Here is a 22,415-nt window from a genome sequence, read left to right as displayed (position 1 = left end):
AATAGGACCTCAGTTTTACGTCTTATCCGAAGGACGGAGCACAAGGAGGTTAAGTGACTTGCTCAGGGTCACACACAGTGAGTCAATGGTTGAGCCAGGATTTAAACCGGGAATCTCCTGGTATCAAGCCTTGTAACCACTGGACCACCAAGCCTACCATATGAAACAGTATAAGTTTGAAAAACATTTACTAAATTGTATTTATTTATGTATGTATGTAGGTAGGTATTTAGGTATGTAGGAATGTATTTGTGCATATTTGCCTTTTTGTGTTTACAATTACATGTATTCTATGGGGACCTTGGTTCTGTAGCTTCAATATTGAGATTTAAATCAAACAAATATGTGTTTGTTAAAACGTCTAACACACTGAAAATGCATGGCTCTCGGTGGCTGTAAGAGATCAAAATTAATTATCAGTGATAAGTTTGGTGAATAATGTGCAGGGATAACATAGCTTTGATGTTCAACAGAAGTGTGAATATAAATTCAAACCATGTATAACAAACTTTTTCTTATCTCAATAGCCCCCAAGCTCTCTTCACAAAATACAGAGACATGCAATTAACATATGTATTTTATGTCTTTATCCAAAATGTACCATCTAAACAATACATTATACTTTTTTCTTTTTCTTTTCGTCAGTATGTTGATACAGAAGCGTTAAGCATTTCAAAACCTGTAGTAAACCTGCATGGGAAGGCATTAAATTGAACAGAGGAAAAAAAAATGTTGAAAGGGTTTTTTTTTTTTTTTTAAGTGTGTGCCTGGAGAGTTGAAGTTTTAAAAAGTTTTTATAACTATTCAGTTTTTGTGTTCTGACCATTTTAAATAGGCGTGTTTAAAATGCCCTGGTGGTTTTCTCAACTACCGAGAATGGTACTTCAGTTCAGTTAAAAAAAAAAAAAAAAAAAAGTAACTTTTAACTTGACGGCTCCCAGCCACTCTACTGAAAAGTTCAAGCAATTGGGTTTTGACTGATATACAACCTAGTTTTCATCGCATCTCTGTGAATGTAAACCAAGACTGTGACTACGGGAGAGGAAAGCTTTCACTACATATATGTATATACATATATACATTATATAGCTGGCAAGTGAGCGCTGAAGTCACCCCCAAATCAATACCATTAATCCTGCATTATGGGTCCCAAATGCAAAACCGGTTTTTACGTAAGTAAAACAGCGGGAGTTCTGGTCACAATGCTATTTGCTGCTTTATTGATTAGCTTTACCGTTTTGGTTGCTCTTTATGCCTTATCAAAAATGGAACATAGCAATGCGACTATACTCGAAGAGCCAACACAAGTACCGTTACCTTTCAGTAGCACTTTTGCCGTTACCACCCAAAAGCCCAGTCGCCCTGGGATTTGGGACCACTACCGACTACCTCAGACCCTGGTACCAATGAACTATCAGCTGGAGCTTTGGCCGCGTCTAGATCCTGATCAAGATGGGACTTACCGCTTTACCGGTGAAGCCAACATCACTTTCCAGTGCAAAGGAGAAACGGATATCATTTTACTTCATATTTCCCATTTGAATGTCACAGTCGTTCAACTGGAAATCGTTTCAGGAGGTACAGAGGTTCCTTTGGTCCTGGATGTTTGGAAAGCCGACGTTAATGCGTATATGGTGATCGAACTGAATACAACTTTGAAGAAAGACAGTGTGTATGTTCTGAGGAGTATTTTCACTGGAGCAATCAGGGAGAAAATGCACATGTACGGACTCTTCATAATCCATTATACAGAAGAAGGACGGAACATGTAAGTACCGGTAGCTACATGAAAGATTAATAATAATAATAATAATAATAATAATAATAATAATAATAATAATAATAATAATAATAATAATGAATAATAATTTGGTTAGCTGGCTCTACTATATATATATTGATATATATATATATATATTATATAATAATATATATATATATATTATATATATATATATATATATCAACAAGGTTAAATTCGAATATGACGTTTACTGCATAAACAAAACTGCCATGCCCATATGTTTCTATGTAGTGTAACTATAGCATTGAAATTCTACTGGTGTTATTTATTTCTTTATTTTATTATTTTTTATCACATTTACTACACTTTAAAAACAACTATATATAAGCTTATGTAATTTACTTTTAACGACTATTCCATTAGTACACAATTTCAAACAACATGTCTTTGTTTTAGAAAAAAAAAAAAAGTTGTGAATAAAATAATCATGCTTTTCTGTTTGGGCAAGTACGAAACACATGTTTATTACTTTGCTGGGATACATAAAGTAATAAATGCAAACTAGGTGTAGAATCCATTGTTTAGCCTTGTCTGTACAGCTTTGATGGAACTTGTTGACAGTCACGTTTGTTTACACCCCAGATGTAGTTTTAGTTAGAGAGGCAGCTTTTAGAAATCAACAGCAAATTGGCCAGTGTTAAATCAACACTCTGGTAATCAACTCTTTTCAAACACTTTCATAGTGTAAAACATTTAACACAATGAGAGTTAAATGTACGTCTCTTTTAGTGTGTAACTAGACCCCCTTTACTGTAAAATTAACTACGTAAGTGTTCGGAAATAACACTGGGAGAGTGATAGTAACACTGCTGTAGTGAGAATTTAACTCATATGAGTACCAGTTGTACTCCATCTATATAAACTATGTACACTTGACAACTGTGAACTAATATCTTCACCATTTGTCAAATATTGTTTCATTGCCACAAAGGTAAATTAAAATATTGTAACGATCAAGGGAATAATCGGGGAGACACACACCAAGGCTCAAAGACAGATGGTTTATTTAGAAAGCCAGCACCAAGTCAGCACAGTGTTGCCAATTTAGCTACTTCTGGGTTCCACTAGCGAGAAAAACATTGTCAAAGCGAATAGCGACAAATCTAGCGACTTTCACTGCAGACAACAACGATTTTCAGGGAAAGAAACCAACGAATTGTATCATCACAACAACAGTCACAAGCAGCATAGTACACCACGCTTCTCCCGTCCTGTAGTACAGTGGTGGCGTTCTTGTAGCGCAGATTTCCACAGATCTGGGCAGAATCGCGGTGATGCACGTTCTTCGAGGGATGCTGCGTGACGTCACTCAACTCCACAGGCAGAAATCTGCGCAGATCCTGCACAGCCCAGCGCAGGTTTGAAAAGTTGCTGCGGAGACTGGTTGAGGCTGTGAACCAAATACATCACGAGTGAACAGCTAATCGTAACGTAAATAATGGACTCGAACTACATCAATTATTTAAGCACACATAACGTACTAAATCTGTGATAGGTGCTGCATAATTTTACAATAAAGTTAATATTAATCAATTACATTACTCTGTATAGGTAGATAATCCAGACAAATATAAAATGTTTAAAAGTGATCAACCACCATTAAAACATTTAAGATTGTTTATGTTTTCTCTTAATGGTTAAGCGATTGTGATACATTGTCTAGCTGAACTTTTGGCGAATTTAGAATGTCTAAATAGCGACATCTGTCGACTTCCGGCTTGTGGAGTTGACAACACTGAGTCAGTCAGCACCATCCATCTATCCATCCATCCACCCCACCCTTACCCCACCCTTACCCCACCCTAGAGCACTACCCCACTCTCAAGGTGACATTTACATACATAAAACATTCACTTGTGCGTGCAGTGTTGGGACTACAGGGAGAGAAAGGCAACGCGACGTTAAAGAACTCACACATTCAAGCAACCAGGAGCTCAAAGAAACCGGGAACAGTAAGGTACCTTATTACAAATTATATTAAATAATCTTACTCTGTATTTCTTGACATTATTTCAAATTATTATTATTATTTTGTTGTTGTTGTAATTTACTCCTTCGCAGGATTTCTGAGCATCTATATTTAAACACGTTCTTTTATTACGTTTTTTAGACTCACTTTTTATTTCATATATAAGACATTTGGAGGATGTAGGTCTTGCTGATCTACTTTTTTCATAGTACTGATGTACGCTGCAGTGTGTTACCAACACTTATATCAGAAGGAAGCTTGCCCTTAAAATTGAACTGTTGAAATTTAAATAAATATTAAATGTTGGTGTGTTGTAAGACACAAATGTGTGGATCATACTGTGCTAATGTTTAATACAAATACAAATGTAGTTAAAGATGAAGCTGTGACAGTATTTTGATTTAAATTTTAATCTCCAGGTGGGAACATAGCTGATAACTGGATAGCTGATGATGAGGTCAGACCAGGAGAAGCAGGCCACACAGTGCTGGGGTTGAATGGGCTGATGTGCTAGTTTCTTATAAAGTAAACAAAAGATTTAACACTTTAACAAAACCACACAGTGGCTAAAATAAACAGACAAGAAAACCAGCACGGGTAGCGATTGTTTTCTATATTATTCTCTTTATCTCACGACTCACGTCTCTCGTTCCGCCAATGAACACACTAACCTTGCTCAACCACACCTGTGGGTTTTTATACATGTGCCCGTCTCCAGGTTAGCAATAAATTACTACATATGGAGACGGTCACATTCTGCACGGGTTTAGCATGGATAGAAAATTTGAACCCCATCCATGCTGTAAAACAACAATAACAAAATATACTTATTTAAATATTAAACAATAGGCTACATTTAAATAATAATAATAATAATAATAATAATAATAATAATAATAATAATAATATCAAATAAATGAAATACACCCAGGGGCAGGGTGTTCCCCTTCACACCATTTTTTCAGGTAATCTGTTGTGTGTAGTAATGTTTTCCTAATCAAACCCATATACATAGGGGGTTAGAATGGATTCCATGTGCGAGTTTCTGCAAATGTCCAGATTTGAGACATCTTTTTCAAGAATTTTAAAACCTAGCTTTGCTCCTGTTTTGATCAATTGAATAGAACTCACTGCATTCCAATACTGCCCAAAATGGGAGACAGATTTTCTCAATGAAAGGTCTTACTGACTGAAGTCACGAAACTTATTTATTTATTTTAAATAGACACAAACCGTTTGTACTGTACCATCAGGACATACTGCTTGTACAGTATTTTAGCTTGAATAGTCTTATTACCAAACGTTGCATCAGTCTTATTTATTGACAATACTTTCAGGTCTGTGGTTTCATCCCAAATGGAACCCACCTACGCAAGATCTGTTTTCCCCTGTTTTGACGAACCTGCAATGAAAGCCACTTTCGATGTCAGGATCGTCCATCTTTACAATTATGTTGCGCTTTCAAATATGCCTGCTGTTGGTGAGTATTATCAGAGTAACAGCCAAGAAGCTGTAAAGTACAATACTGTTTGACTAATATGGCGTTTTATTAAAATTTACAGAAATGTGAGGGTGAAAAAAAAAGGCCCTATTCACAAAACTCAGGCGAATGTTAGTGAAGGACCGGTTTATTCTAATGCCGTTTTGTTAAATTAAATCAGGTTTGCAGTTCGGGAAACCCTTGTTTAAGAGATGGTTAAAAGTTTATTCTAATTTTCAAAGCACTGTTTAACTTGAGAGAATGGTTACTTACGCTTCAGAAACACTTTGTAAACCACTCTAATAGTGAATCCAATATCTATATGAACCTTAAATGAGTGAAAAGTAATAATTAGAATGTCTAAATATAGGATCCCTTACAGATGGCATACAGGGTTTATCTCCATAAAAGTGTTTTATGACTATACCGTGAATTGCAATGTCTTAATGTCTAGGTTGTAAGAGGTAGATGTTTTGTAGGATAATAAAAGCAAAGAGACTAGACTGTCAAAAGTAATATATTCAGTGGCTCTCAAAAGTATTCACCCCCTGAACTTTTCCACATTTTATTGTGTTACAACATGGAGTCAGAATGGATTTAATTAGGAGTTTTTACCACTGAACAATGCAAAAAAGTACATAATGTCAAAGTGAAAAATAAAATTTACAACTTGTTCTAAATTAATTATAAATATAAAACAGAAAATAATTGATTGCATAACATAAGTATTCACCCCTTTTGCTATGACACACCTAAATAAGCTCTGGTGCAACCAATTGTCTTTAGAAGTCACATAATTAGTTGAATGGAGTCCACATGTGTGCAATTAAGGTGTTTCACATGATTTCAGGTTAAATACACCTATCTCTGGGAGGTCCCACAGTTGGTTAGTACATTTCCTAACAAAAACTACATCATGAAGATGAAGGAACATTCAAAGCAACTCCGAAATAAGATTCTTCAAAAGCACCAATCGGGTAGGATATAAAAACATTTCCAAGGCATTGAATATCCCCCGGAGCACAGTAAAGTCCATTATTAAGAAATGAAGAGAATATGGCACAACTGTGAATCTGTCTAGAACAGGCCGTCCTCAAAAACTGAGTATCGGAGTCCACCAAGAGGCCTATGGCAACTCTAAAGGAGTTACAGTCTTCCACGGCTGAGCTGGGAGACACTGTGCATAGGGCAACAATAGCCCGGGTGCTTCACAAAACTGCCCTTTATGGGAGAGTGGCAAAAAGAAAGCCATTGTTGAAAAATACTCGGCTAGAGTTTGCCAGAAGGCATGTGGGAGACTCTGAGACCAAGTGGAAGTAGATTCTATGGTCTGATGAGACCAAAATAAAGGTTTTTGGCCTCAACGTTAAATGCTATGTTTGGCGCAAGCCTAACATCGCACGTCATCCTGAGAACACCATCCCTACCGTGAAGCATGGTGGTGACAGCTTCATGCTATGGGGATGCTACTCTGCGTCAGGGCCTGGAAAGCTTGTGAAGATAGAGGGCAAAATGGATGCAGCAAAGTACAGAGAAATCCTGGATGAAAACCTGCTGAAGTTTGCAAGAGACCTGGGACTTGGGAGAAGATTCATCTTCCAGCAGGACAATGACCCAAAACATACAGCCAAAGCCACACTGGAGTGGCTTGAAAACAAAAAAGTCAATGTCCTGGAGTGGCCCAGTCAAAGCCCGGACCTCAGTCCAATAGAGAACATGTGGAAAGAGTTGAAAATTGCTGTTCACCAAAGGTCCCCATCCAAATTGACGGAGCTTGAGCAATTTTGCAAAGAAGAATGAGTAAAAATTGCAGTGTCCAGATGTGCAAAGCTGGTAGAGACTTATCCAAATAGACCCATGGCTGTATTTGCTGCCAAAGGTGCCTCTTGACTCAAGGGGGTGAATACTTATGCAATCAATTATTTTCTGATTTGTATTTGTAATTAATTTAGAACAATTTTTTGTGTTGGTCAGTGGCAAAAACTCTAAAAAAAAATTATATCATGTTTTCATTATTGTATTTGTTTTAAATGTATCTGTTTGTGTTGTGTCCTCCATTGTTTGCCAGTTTTAGTAAATTATTATGTTTTAATTATTTATTGTTTTGTTTCAGATGTAACAATAAGAGAAGATGAGAATGGACATAAATGGAATGTCACAACATTTAGTACGACACCAAAGATGTCCACTTATATAACAGCTTTTGTAGTTTGTGAATTTGATTATGTTAGCAAGTTTGAAGGAAGTAACGAGGTAAACATTCACCCTGTTAAGATTGAATTTACTGTGCAGCAGTACTTGTTTCCGCCCTGATATCATGAAAATATTATATTTTATGCATGAAAGTAAATCTGCAATGGAAGGTCTAATTAGGTGCTTTGCAGGTAAATATACTGCATATTAACACATATAATTTGCAGGATGTTTTTCTGTAGAGCAAATATCAATACTGGCAAACAAACATTAGGACAATACTTTAAGCAAACATAGCTTTAAATATATTCAGAAGCACAAAAATGACCTTCCTTGTGTTCCCCAGAAGTATTGAATATATATAATGTGAAAGAATGTTGTTTGACACAGCCTTTATTGTGTGCTAAACTGCATTTATGCAACAATATCAAAAACACTGACCTTCATACTATTCCCAGTAGAATATATATATATAAACACCAAGTATATGCACCACAGTACTTATATCTTCAAAAAAATTATGTATTTTGGAGCCAAAAACACCACAAAGAAAGCAGCACTGGAATTTCTGTTATTGAGTTCAGTTTTGAGCAGCTTAGCTTTGCTTCATGCTCCTCTTGCCCGAAGTGCATATGATGACCTCTATAACAATAAGAGACAGCATACACATGACATAATAACTTACAGGCCTATATGACTTCTAAAAGAATATAAAACTTAAAACTATATATTTTCTTAATACTTAAACTTGAGTAGGCATCTAATGGCTGGCATTTTGTCTGTTCTATGGTATAGGAAGTTGGGTATAGTCTTTTAACCACTGGGTACATGACAAAAACTGATTTTGCCACCAAGTGAATTGCAGCCTAAATTAAATACAAGTTTGTGATGTAACCATAGCTTTACAGTACTTAGTAAAGTCATCAATCAGGTTCCATATTTTAGAGAATAGCTGTTGCATTTACAACAAACTACCTTGGAGATTTTGGTTATGTGCCTTAGACCTTTTTGGTTATGCATCCAATATGGTCTCCTGGCTGACCAAAAATGACTGACCAGTGGCCCAGGAGTCTTTTTAACAGACAGATGTGTTATTTACCATTTTTCCTCACAGATACGTGTTTGGGCCCGTAAAAGCTCTATTCAGAATGGCGAGGCTGATTATGCTTTAAATGTCACAGGGCCAATCCTAACACATTTGGAAAATTTCTTTAATGTGAGTTACCCACTGTCAAAAACAGGTAAGTCAATTTTTTAAATAAACACATTCCATACTGTATTGAATGTAGACATTAAAAGCTTATCAATGGTACTGTATTTTATTTGTGTATATTGCAATCATAAAGATGACTTTTCTAAACCCTATAATTCAATTTGAAGATATGAATTGTTCGATTTTGTTTTTTACATAGTTGCTAGGTCCCTACTATGGTGTTCAGCTGTAATAGTATGTATAAAAAATATAATCAATCTATGTATATTTTGATGATGCTTGGGAACAATGCAAAATTGCTTATTCTCTGGCAATTACTCACTTTGACCATTACATCGATTCTGTGTATTTTAGATCTTGTTGCCCTGCCTGATTTTACTGCCAATGCAATGGAAAACTGGGGACTCATGATTTACAGGGAGGATTCTCTGCTACATAACCAAATGAAAGATTCTCTGGATCAAAGAGCAGTCATTTGCACTGTTATTGCACATGAGCTTGGACATCAGGCAGGTTATAGCAACGTCTTTCAACTTACTACATCATCATTTGTATCATCTTATCATGAAGTATATTGTACACAATGAAATCGTCTCTAGTAGGGGTGTGTCGAAACTCGTATTTTTTTAAATAATTACCTTTAAGAAATTTGAAGTTGTTAAGTATTAATTAAATGGAATAAAATGTGTTAATTGTTTCCCTTGTTTGCACAATTACTGAGTATCAATCAATAACAACCTGACAGTGTTATTTAATGTATAACCTGTCGTGATCAAACTAACTAAAACTCAGTTGTATTTTATAAGCAATTATGTCTAACGTTTCTTTTAGCCTTTTGATATGAAATCTTTTTTTTTTTTCAGTTTCCTTAATTTCCTTAGAAATGCATAATCTCTACATTGGATTGTGGGACGTAGCCCTGGGCAAGGTGTTATCTGTGATTAAACTCAAAAGAAATGCATATCTCAGTTTCCTTCTTAAAGGTAATTCGGTAATTAGTTGGAAAATATCAGCACAAGGAACCCGGGATATCAACAGGGTATAGGTACTGATGGAACTTAAATACAATTAGTGGTTAGCATTCTCATATAGTGTATGCCACATATTCTACAAGTTTAGAGTAACAATCCTTGTTCTGACACCAACAGAGGTAAACATCTTTATGTTTGGGAACAACTGTAAGGAAATGCCTTTACACTCTTTCTATTCACTATGTTTTTCTCATTGTCTTACAGTTCTGCAGGGACTAGGAATCCAACAAAACTGCAACACATTTTTTATGAGTTTGTATATACAGTATTTATTATTATATATATTTAAACATGTGTTGTGTATTTACTTTATAGTGGTTTGGAAATCTGGTGACTATGAACTGGTGGAATCATTTGTGGCTAAATGAGGGTTTGGCAACATTTGTTGAGTACTTAGTCCCTCATTATGTGGAACCTCAAATGAAGTTGGTAAGTTATTAATATTATTGAGGCAACATTATTATAAAACCATTTCATTATAAAACTGTGGGTTATTCTTATTTTTTATTGTAATTGCTTTTCAAGAATGAACTACATGCTTTCGCAAACATGCAGGAGATGTTTTCAACCGATTCATTTCTGATGTCTCGGCCTCTTACTGTACAAGAAGAAGAAATAAGATCTCATCAAATACTTCCTATGTTTGATTTGGTGACTTACAATAAGGTATAGTATCTGCTGCAAAATCGTTCTACATTGCAGTGAATCGGGGGTATGGAATGTCTCAACTAAATCATTTACAAACCAAAAAAGAAATGTTACTGGGAAGACTGCCCAATGCATTACAGTAATGGTTAGCTTAGATTTCCACTCATGCATCCAGATCCCCACCATCCCCACTTGATTCTTATTCATTGTTCTTGTCCAGTTCGTAGTATCAGGTTTATTTTCAAGTTCTTAAAGGATCATTAAGATGCAACATTGGCTATTTGACCAATTCCACACCCTATGTGAAGAAGTGTCTCCTCTGTGGAGTCTTTCTCTACTTAATTTCCAACTGTGTCCTCTGGTCCTGTTTCTGTGCTGTGCCTAAAGTACTGGCCAGAGTTAACAATGTTAACTCTTTTTAAGATTTTAAAGACCAGTCAAGTTGTTACTATATTGTGGAGATATTTTAACACAGTTTTTGATGGCAACAATACTTAAAAAATAAATAATAATAATAATAATAATAATAATAATAATAATAATACTGCTTAGTTTTTATTGAACCTAAACACAAGACTTACAGTAAGCTATCTGGATATAATGTACTTATGAATCTACTTTACAACCCTATGATTTAAAATGTTACATTTGTTTCAAAGAGCTGATAACAAGTGCCCACTGACTTTCTCTGAACAGCATGAGCATTTGAAGCAGTACATATTAAAAGGTCAAATGAGTGACTCATTGTGGCACATGAAAAGTATGTTGATGGCTTTTTTACCCTTTATTTTACCCTTTTTTTCATTAATAATTCAGATGTTCTCATTTTTGTAATCCTTAGGGGGCTTCCATTGTGAGAATGGCTGCCAGTTTCCTGACTAAGAAAGTGTTCCAAAAAGGTCTCAGCGTGAGTTTAAAAAGGTCTTTCCTTTAGTTAGCAGGCTTTCCATATATAGATTAACAAGGCATAATAAAAAAAAGCTATATTTTATAACATTTTTTTAAACATAATAAACTGTAGTAACGCTTGTTTCTTTACAGTCCTATCTTCAGAAGTTCTCCTACATGACCGTTGAGCAGGATAACCTGTGGAATCACTGGCAAAAAGTAGGTTACTGTGTCGATTATTTTTTAGGTTTCAAATGCAGTCGTGCTGAACACTACAGGACAGACAATCCACAAATGGGCTTTGCATTTTAGATTGTAATTCAAATGGCTGGAAATTAGTGGATTCATAACATTGTAATGGCACATGTAGTTAACAACACACATAGAGAGGCTACTGTTTGTTTGCATGTGTAATTAAAAAAATTATGTTTTCAAGCTAAGAATTGCTTATTGTAATAACAGTGTCATTGCACGTGTAGTGTGTGTTTTTTTTTTTTTAAAGCTCACTTTCATTCTTAAAGAGTTTGCAGTTCATTAAATCCTTTTCAATTGTAAGGGGGATTCATTTGTTTATTTTCATTCTCATTGACGTAATAGAACATTAACAAACGTAATAGAACGTTAAAAATAGCCCCAAAAGTCCTTAAAGCTTTGTGAATAGGGCCCATAATTCTGTTGTTATAGTGCTAATGTCAAATACAATTAACACCAAAATCTAAAACATTTTAATCTCTGTTCAAAGTAAACTATTCCCCTGTAAAATGATAATTACTATATTAAAGTTATTCAAAATCCCAGTGTAATAAAGGTCTTTTTTGTGTTTTAAAAAGGCTGTAGACAGTCAGAGTGAAGTCCAGTTGCCAGCCCCTGTAAAAGATATAATGGACTCCTGGACATTACAAATTGGATATCCTCTTATTACACTGAATACATCTTCGGGTACAATTACTCAGGAAAAGTGTTTCTTAACAAAACCAGATAATCAAACCTCACATGGCAGGTATGTGTACTCTTTCTTTTTTAATCTAACTTTGTTTTAGTGTAAACAGGCACAGTATTTATAACCAAAGAGCAAGCATGTCCTCATATGACACGCAAAAGTATAGTGGAGCCCAACAGTATTTCGATTCACTTCATTTCAATTTTTAGACTTTGTGCTACTTGTCCGAAGCTGTATTAAATGGAGTCAAGGGCTGTATTGACTCAACCCTCACTGCTCCTCCTCCAGTCAAAAGGGTCTGTAGTCTTTGACTTAGAGATCATGCTTCAGTGCAGTTAATCTCCTTCAACTTGTACTTTCATCAAAGCTTTCTGACATCTGGATTGCTGTTTGCTTTTATTGGCAAAAGAAAAACCTTTGCAGTGTTTGTTTGGGAATGATGTCATGTTCGATTTTAATTTTTGGAAAAAGAGCGAAACAAATATTCTTATAGAGCCTTTCAAATGAGTAATGTCTTAATGCACTTCAAAAACTACAAGCAGCATTAAAGTGGTGTAACATTTTAAAACAGCACACCGCATAAATCATAAGATTTTCATTTTATATTATTTGTAGTTGGTTTGTTCCTGTAAATTGGATAAAGAATGGATTTGTGCAACCAATGAAGTGGCTTGAAGGAAATAACAGTAAGTTGAAACATGTTTCTAAAACATATTTATAATCTGAAGTCACTGAGAAAGATGTATGGTCAAAATGTTTGTCATTGAATTTAAAAAGATGAATTTAGTATTACTACTTTGCAATCTGGATTGGAATATGTAGTTTATGAAGAGGAATGCTCTGTATTTAAATATATGTTGTTATTTTAGGTCTATTCCCAGAGATGAAGGCTACCTCAGACCAGGACTGGATCCTGTTGAATGTGAATGTTTCAGGGTATTACAGAGTGAACTATGACCATTCAAATTGGGAGAGAGTGCTGCACCAACTAATGAAAGACCCAAATGTAAGTTTTAGGGCTATGTGTTTCTATGGAAAGAAAGCAGGTCAAAAATAAGCTGTTTAATACATGTGTTAAATAAATGTGTTCTAATTCAGATTATTAAATCAATTGCAAATAATCTGCATAATACCTGCAAATGACTTCCTTAAAGGGAATATGCACTTTTTATTTCACGAATAGTTTGTATTTTTGTTTTTATGTTTTATAAAACATTTTGCTTCAGCCTACAAACTAGACTGCGATTGTCAACACTACATTTCTCCAGCTGATTGGCTACTCTGTCCATTACTGTCATTATTAAGTGATTACAACAATATAACCAGAATCCTAAGTACAAAAAAGTACATTTGCATTTAAGCTTTAACTGAATTGGTCATAAAACTTAAAATAAGTCTGCACAAGCCCCTCCCAGTATTATTATTATTATTATTATTATTATTATTATTATTGCACCATACATGAAGACATTCCAGTGATGGGTCCATAACAGTTCAAACAGTTTAATGATTTTCACTGTTGCCAAATGCACACAAAAGTATGGAAAGGTCTAAATAGTACAAGATGGAAAATAGAGATGAAGTTTCACCCTTGCAAAGGAGAAGAAAGGAAGTGACATGTTCTTGGCTATGTTTAAAAATACGTTATTTACAACATGTGCAACACACATCCAGACGACACTGCTGATAAAAACACTGAAATCTCACTATTAAAGCAGAGTTAGAGAAGCGATAATGTAAGAAGGTATTTTAATAAATATTACTTAGCATGTATTTGTGACAGACTTTCTTTAAAAATGGCATTTTTCATAAAACTAATATATATATATATATATATATATATATATATAGAGAGAGAGAGAGAGAGAGAGAGAGAGAGAGAGAGAGAGAGAGAGAGAGAGAGAGAGAGAGTACAGAGAGTAGATAAAACTAGAAATTTTTATTGGAGTTATTAGAGTTGACACAGCTTTAGCACACCACATTTACATACATTTTGGGGTCACCTTAAGGAATGCCTTTGTTAAATAATAACATGTACAATATAGTAACCATTCTCGGAGAGAAAAAATATGAAAAAGTGTAATGCTTAAATACATCTGCTGTAAACCATGGTGTGGCCATTGTGAGGTCAGTAACATTTGAATGTTTGTGTAATATAATATTATTATAAAATATTAGCATAGCCCACCCTTAAGTACCATAAAATGACATCCATTGGCACAGCACTTTTTTACATGTTGTGGTAAAACAAGGGCAGGGTTAAATGGATTTCAGAAAAAGAAAGAAAAAAAAAAATTAAAAAAATAGCCTGCTAACTCTTTATTGTAAACTTCTGTTGGCTTTATAGTTGCTGTTTTGTCTTTGGCTAACTCTCTTTCCTTATCTCTCACAGGTAATACCAGTGAAAAACAGAGCACAGATAATTGATGATGCCTTTAAATTAGCATTGTGAGTATTCAATTAGATTACCTTTCACTGAGGCGATCTTTTATTGTGCAGTAGATTACAGCATATTGTGATGTATATTTTGAAAAAGTATGCTGATTTTAAATGACCAAATATAGCCAGCAAAAATATAGCTCACCATCAACACTACATATTTTCCTGGTAAACATGTATGTGCTTTTTTATTAATAGTATTTTTCTTGTAGGAATCAGTAAAGAAAAAAATTGCCAAGCTTTCCTTTGATATTCAGTGCTGCACCTCCACATCCAGACCTTAATAAAAACACATTTCATAGGAAAAGCAATGATTTGTTACTTAGAAGCAGAACCAAATATAAAAGGGGATAACAGTTCTGTTCTTGAGAGTAACATTGTAATTGCAGCTTTTCTGTAATCATGTGTTTTCAGTGTCTGTGCTTTCCTTTATGTGACCACTTGAAAAATGAATTGAGTGCAGCTTTCAAATAAGTGAGCGAAGCACGCTATTATTTTTCATCAGTAACTGCTACAAAAATAAATTTAAAAAATCAATTAAACATTCACCATAATGTTTGTGCCTTTCATTTTGGAAAAATATGTAACCTACAAAGTGGTGGTAATAATACAGATCTACTGTTTTTTGTTATCCCATATAGAGGGGGTGAAATAGAAGATTTTTCCTGAAAGTGACCAATACAGTAAACGTCATCCTTTCTGACCAGCTTGATAGTCCAGTTCATCATAAATCCCATTTTCTGTCTCATTTTATTCGATTGTCTACTGTGTTTTACTATTTGTGCCCCCTCTTAAAACACTAGTGTCTCCTTGTTTGAAATCAATAGTAGATATTTATAGATTGTATTTGATAAATTAATGTTTAAACATGCCTGTTTTAATACCTGTTTTCCATTTCAATTTAGGTCTGGGTATTTAGATGTTGAAACTGCTCTAAGCACAACTAAATATCTCTCCAAGGAGACAGAATTTATAGTATGGAGTACAGCGCTAGACATCATAGATTTGCATCTGAACTTTCTGTCAAACACTCATTTGTATGGATTATTCAAGGTATTTAAAAACTAAATATAGTTCACATGTCCATCAAATTAAACAACGTTTAGCATTTTTTAAATAATTGTTTTTTTTTCTTCCTTTTAGCAATATTTGTTAAGAATATTTTCTCCACTTTATAAATATCATATGGATTTAATAGGAGGAGATGTCTATAAAGTGAAGGATGATGCGTTTATGCAGTAAGTATCATAAAACAATTGTTATTTAGTACTGTACAGTGTTGCCATATTGTATTACCTGTTATTTCAAATTATTTGATATTTACATCATATATAATTTGAACTGCATATACAGTGCAATGTAAAATAACCAGACTAATGGGGGTGTAAGTAGTATTATTGATTTTCTGGGTTACTGACCAATGCCAAGACCAAAAACTACAGCAAGCTCCTAGCTTTGCATGCATTAAAAACAAGGACAGTTATTAACCTTTATAGTCTGCCAAAACCAATGTCTAAGACCACATTCACACTTGCGATTAAAGGTGGTCCTTTAATGATCAATAATGCTGGCGACTTGGCAATTCAGCCACCATTGTTTATTTTACATGCAACGATATACATAGCTACAGAAGTATGTGTCTTTACATTAAAATGTTGATCATTTATTTTAGCTGCTTGCTTTTACACACAAACATAAAACGGTGTTCTCATCCACAAATATTAAGATCGTTGATCGACCATAACATTGTGTGGCAAAGTGGTTGGTAAGGGGAACAGATGTCGCGGTGATGCGGTGCAGGAGTGATGAACAGACAACAGTGATTCAGTGAATAAGTGCTTTATTGATCTTTTCCAGGTCTGGCGACCGTCAAAAATAATAAATCCCCGGCAATACACAACAATGTGTAAAGCACGGGGATAATGAAAACAAGGGCACAGTCCCGAACAAAAACAACGGTACGGTTACCAGTCCTGGGTGATCAAAAACGTGCAGGTGCTCAGTGCAGTGGTGCTGCGGATAGTGCTCTCCTTTCGACAGCTCCAGAGATGTGCGTTAACTGTCTATTAGTGCGACAAAGACAGACAGAAAATAACACACAGCACGTACAACACTCTTCACAAATACTCTGAGAGCTCCTCTCTCAGTCCTTCTCTCCTAACGTTAACCCAAACGAAGGAGAAGATCAGCGTTACCCTGGCCCCTATATGTAATCCCGCATGATATCGAGATAAACGGTTGCAGCTGCCTTATTACTTGCAGCTGCCTCTCGTTTACCTTTCAAATCAATACGGTCTTACAACAGAGTCGCGCTTCCCTCCAGGCTGACCCACTTCCCTGACCCGGAAACGAACTGTCAGGCCAGCCCTTCCAGATACTTCTCCTCCCGTTCTTTAGCGCCCTCACAGGTCGGGAGGAAGATTCATCACCAGAACTCATCTTTCCGTCACACATTGTCAAAATAGTCAATTATATATATATATATATATATATATATATATATATATATATATATAGTTGTTTTTAAATATATAACATAAAATTGCTACTGTGCTGCAGAAAAAAAAAAGAGCAAAGGCTCCTTAAACCGCAGATGTGAACGGGGTTGCAGACCTAAATATGCGGTGGCCCTGGGCCAGCTCAGTAGTGTGAACGGGGTCTAACAGATTTAAAGTCATGTGGTTCCAAGTAGTGTTCTAGTTAACTGACAATTTCAATGCACAGGCTTCAGCATAATAGATGGTGCAATACTGTTTTTTTTTTGGGGGGGGGGGGGTTATCAATGCAAAATGGGGAGGTTTATTGGTTGTTGAGTTGACTGCTCAAAGCATTAAAACTCTGAATTTCAACTAAACCAATAAAGTTGAAGGTAGATATTGCTTTGCTCAAAATACATTGTGTAGTGTATGTGTGTGTGTATGTGTGTGTGTGTTTGTTTGTTTGTTTTTTGCACAGTTTGTATCATTTCTTCCCTTGAAGGTTATCAGTGCACAGATCAGTGAAAACAGCATGCTGGCTGGGTCTTAAAGAATGTCTACAGTTAGCAGCTTCACTTTATGCAAGATGGATGAGCAATTCTACTGAAAACAAGTAAGTATGATTTTTAGACAGCAAAGATGGAAAGTCTATGAGATACTTATTGCTGTGAGTAGCTGAAAAAGTACCCAAGTTGTTTTCTTGTATGGTTTTATCAGCTGCTTACATTGTGCACGTTTGTTTGTAAACTTGCATATGCAGTACAGTTGATAGTTTATAATTCAGTCATTTACAAATTGCATAGCCTGTATCAATATTATTATTATTTATGAATTCACCAACCTCCAATATTTTCCTGACATTATAATATATTCACAGTTTAGCCAACATATGTTTTTTTCTGCAGTCTTGAGATTTAAAACCTGCTCCAGTGCATTAAATGCTCATTAGATAACTTCCACCATCATCGCGAGTTGGAGAGATGGAGTTCTGCCTGCCCGCCAGCTTAACTGGGGCTCAGAGAATTCCAATGGAAATTGATTTGATGTCAGTCTGCTGCTGATGAAAGTAAAGTCCTATTTAAAATCGCTACCAGGGTCGATCCCAGTGGCAGATTGTTCAGGTTCCACTTAGTACTGTATCATGTCGAAAATACTGCCATTTTACTCAAGGTGATGATTTTTTTTTGTCCTAGTAAAAAAAATTACTGTACTTCAGAAGTGGGATCTAAAATGAAAAGCTGCTAAAATCTTGTAGTCATATAACACAAACCAACAATAATTTATGAGAAAATAAATATTTATTTTGTTTCTAGTTAGTGTAAGATCAAGGCAATGAACTGCAACCAGAACTAAAAAATGTTTGTAAACAATTCCATGTAGCTTCCAGTGCTTATGGGTGACCTACTGTAGTTTCAATATAAATAGAGGATATGTCATGAAAAACTGTTAATTACTGTATTTATGTCACAGCTGGATTTGGCGATACAAACGATAAATGGTACCTTTTTTCTGTGACTGTTTTCCATTAATGTACTGCATGGAAAAAACAACACTGTTTTGTTGTTGCAAAAAGAACTCTGTATACATGATACGCATTTTAGAATATGACATTTGAGTATGAAATTATGGTACCATTTTTTTTTACAACCCAAATCTAGTGCTTTTTTCTTTCTTTTTTTTCAGAATCCCATCATATTTAAGATATGATATTTATTGTTATGGAATTGCCTCTGGGGGTGTTAAGGAATGGGAGTTTGCTTGGGAGATGTTTCAGAGTCAGAACGGCACAGGACAAGATCAACATTTACTCTTTGCCTTGAGCTGCAGTAGAGAACCATGGCTTTTGAACAGGTCAAATTCCTCATTCTAATGCTGTTTCACAACTGGGCAAAATCATGACTTATTACACTGTTTGGTGAAAGAACTGTTTGCCTGGAGCACCCCTGAGTGAGTCCAGTGCACAGGGAGTCAGTTAACGTAGAGCACTCAGAAAACATTACAAATCAAAATGACTGGGTTATTCAGCACAGTTCAGAACTGATTAAGGATGAGCCTGCTGTCAATATGGCAGGTGGACCTGCATGTTCTATAATAGAGAGTATATTTCTCATCTTACCATTGTCACAACCTTTATTTAAATTTCAACTTTATTCTTGAAGGTACCTACAGTATTCATTGGACAGCTCATTAGTCCAGAGGCGATATACAGGATCTTTATTGAGCTATGTGATAGAAAATGACATTGGTCAATCATTAGCATGGGAATTCATCCAAGAAAACTGGAAACATTTTCAAACAGAGTAAGTGTACGCTCTATTTGTTTTGTTTGTGTTTTTGCGGTTAATTCTTGCAAATGTTCTGTATATATACAGTTCTATACATGTATGTATAAAGTTCCATTTTAGTTTCGTCAGACCACAAAACTTTTTGCCACATGGCTACAGAATCTTCTGAGTGTTCTTTTGTATACTTCAAATGGGATTTCAGTTTTTATTTTTAATTCATTTTCTACAAATTTCTAGAATATTTTTTTCACTTGGAAGTTGTGGGGTAGTATGTGTAGATAAATGAACATATAATGACTAAATACAGTGTAAACTTCTTTATTTGAATATTGAATTTGAATGTCTTGTAAAACAAAAGTAATATTGTAATGAGAAAAAAAAAATAGTGATAGCTAGAGGAGATATTTTTCCAGTGAGGACCCTAACACTAATAGGCTTCCCCACGTCACTGCCCTACAGTAAGCATTGTGGAGTGCTTTAAGAGACATTTATTTGCTGGAATAGTTAATAAACATAGCAAAAAAGGGTAAAAACAGAAACATCTATAGAAAACTATGACTTGTCTGTAAATAGAAGCAGTTACATTGTTGTATTGAGCTGGTTACTAAACAAGCAACTAACAACTCCAAACACAGGGAGGCAACCGGGAGGAAACTTTATCTGTTTCTTACTTTTCAGGCATGGAAGCCAATTTACACATGTACTAGGAGACTTGGCTGAGAGGTTTTCAAGTGAATTCCAGCTAGACCAGGTGTGAAAATGATACCATTACTGTAGTTTTGAAGGTGACCTTTCATGTGCTGTTTGCACCTCATTGAATGTTTACCCTGAAGAGGCTTTTCACATGTAATTCATTGCAACTGAACTGAACCAAAGCCCTTTGAAACTATAGTCTTACCTGCTACATTGAACTCTGTTTCATATGCAGAAATATAAGTGAAATGTAATCTCCCATATGTATTTAAATGGAATCTCCCATATCGATTATGTATTACAATTCTGCTTTGTTCCTGTTTACAGCCATCCTCATAAATGAAATAATGCAACATGTTAGTGTTATTATCTTTATACAGCAAGCACAATGTAAGGAAAATAGCATGTTTAAACCTACATTTAAAAGCTGAATCTGGGCGCTAATTTTCTTTATATCAAGCTCTGTATCTGCATCATTGTGTAATTATTCTAACGTTTAATTTGAATGAATGCCAAATAAGATCTGGTTAAAAAAGAAAAAGTAAAGGTTAATCACACTGTTGGGCTGAATTCACTGGGAGAGCTTTTTTCTTGGATCTTTTAACATATGCTTATAAATGTGGTGAATGACTAAGTGACATTGAAATCATTCTGTTTTTCTTTTCAGCTGGTGAAGTTTATTACTAGCACTATGGATGAATACCAGCAAGATGAGGCTATTGAACACATAGAGGAAATGAAAAAATCCCGAAACGCTTTTAAAACCAAATATTATTCCAGGATTTATAACTGGTTAAAAGAGAATTTACGTAACACAGGTTAGTTCGGCTGTCCTGAAGAAATCAGCCTGTGATTTTGTTAAATCTGTATTTTCTTAATGTAACTGATAACAACAAAAAAAATACCCAACAACTGCTGTATTACACATAATATTCTATCAATGTCAGTTAATACAAATTAACTTTTAACCTTGCACAATAGCAACTGCTACCATGTGCCATTTAATTCAGTTGTTGACTGTTTTCTGCAAATCCATGTTTTTGAAATGAATAGATTTAGTTATCTAAAAAACACAACTGGAAGAAAATACTTACATTAAGAAACTATTTAAAACAACAAGAAAGTAGCACTGTGCTAGCAGTTACAAAATGTAAGCCATTTAAGTTAATGTGGTTTTACTATTCAACCTGAACGGTCACCAAAGGGATTACACATAGATGACTGATATAGAAAAAGTAAGTGGCTGCTAATTCTCAGTCCTTCACTTGTACTGAAAAAAAAAAAAACTAAAATATAAAGAAAAGGTACTATAGTAGTAAAAGAGGGTCTTGTCTTATTGAAAGAAATGTAGGCTTACCTCTGTAGAATATGTAAAATGTCATGTTCAAGTTAGTTATGCCAATTAATCTGTGCTGGTCATGTAGCGTAAACGCTGGAAATTCCAGGAACTGCTGGTAAGTTGGTGGCCAACAAGTGTTAGGGAATATCAAATATTGAGGGTCTTCCATGACCTGGGTTAGCTATAATTTGATTACTTAGAGTGTAGACAACAATAGTTTAATAATTCTGCAGTAAAGGGATTTAAAATTATATTTTTCCTAAATCAGCATAACAGATTCTTTAACCAGCATAAAGCCTCTTTGATCAGTTTCACTAGTTGAAAACCAGGAAGCTAACAGTTCAGACCAGGAAAGACCTTTGCTGTTCAAAGCTGGAATTACCATCAGGGTTTGTATGAGTTTTGTCCAGCCCTTCTGTCAGTATAAAATAATAGAATTAACTGCTACTTTTCAATCTTCCCATGAAACCAGCCTGTAAAACATCAAACTACTGTATGGCTGCCACCAGTTCCTCCTGTAGACCAATCTACAACACAAAGGTCAACGATTGCGATGTCAGATTATATTACCTTTTAAAATTATTCACCTACAGTAATTCTAATATTTTCCTGATAACATAATTAACCTACAGTCCTCCTTTCTGCTATTTGGAGTTTAACATCTACATTTGCATTGGCCACAATCCTAACTGAGGTTGTCCTAACTAATTTGGTTTTGGCTTATTGTTGATAGAAACGAACAGGACCCATTTCAAAGAGCTTTCAAATCAGTTCTAGTAGCAGATGGAAATGCTGCAGAAGTTAATCAATAAAGGGCCTAACATATCAAAATGTGCCTAAATACAGACTTCTACAATACCAAATATGAAACACACGTTCTACTGTTGTGTTTGTTTTTGTATTTGTTATACATCCCATTATATTATGTTCTAATTTCTATATTAAATTCATTCTTTGTATAAATTATTACTGTAACTTTCATAGTATTTTTTAAATATTTGCTAAATAAGCTAATC

The 22,415-nt window shown here is 35.0% G+C and overlaps 1 protein-coding gene across 1 annotated transcript; it reads left to right on the top strand.

Annotated features, from left to right (window-relative positions):
* The first annotated feature begins 905 nt into the window (after window positions 1-905).
* Window positions 906-22,385, top strand: LOC121302740 (aminopeptidase Q-like). Its single transcript, XM_041232864.1, has 20 exons — window positions 906-1,768; window positions 5,111-5,253; window positions 7,367-7,506; window positions 8,561-8,687; window positions 9,014-9,168; window positions 10,006-10,119; window positions 10,216-10,356; window positions 11,180-11,245; window positions 11,380-11,445; window positions 12,057-12,226; window positions 12,782-12,852; window positions 13,036-13,172; window positions 14,559-14,614; window positions 15,511-15,658; window positions 15,749-15,843; window positions 17,585-17,695; window positions 18,766-18,933; window positions 19,242-19,382; window positions 20,046-20,118; window positions 20,728-22,385. The coding sequence occupies exons 1-20, from the start codon at window positions 1,143-1,145 to the stop codon at window positions 20,881-20,883; spliced, it is 2,904 nt and encodes a 967-aa protein (XP_041088798.1). The 5' UTR covers window positions 906-1,142; the 3' UTR covers window positions 20,884-22,385.
* The last annotated feature ends 30 nt before the right edge of the window (window positions 22,386-22,415 follow it).

Source organism: Polyodon spathula, chromosome 2 (assembly GCF_017654505.1).
Source record: "Polyodon spathula isolate WHYD16114869_AA chromosome 2, ASM1765450v1, whole genome shotgun sequence".
Lineage (NCBI taxonomy): Eukaryota > Metazoa > Chordata > Actinopteri > Acipenseriformes > Polyodontidae > Polyodon > Polyodon spathula.
This window is presented reverse-complemented; position numbering and strand designations above follow the sequence as displayed.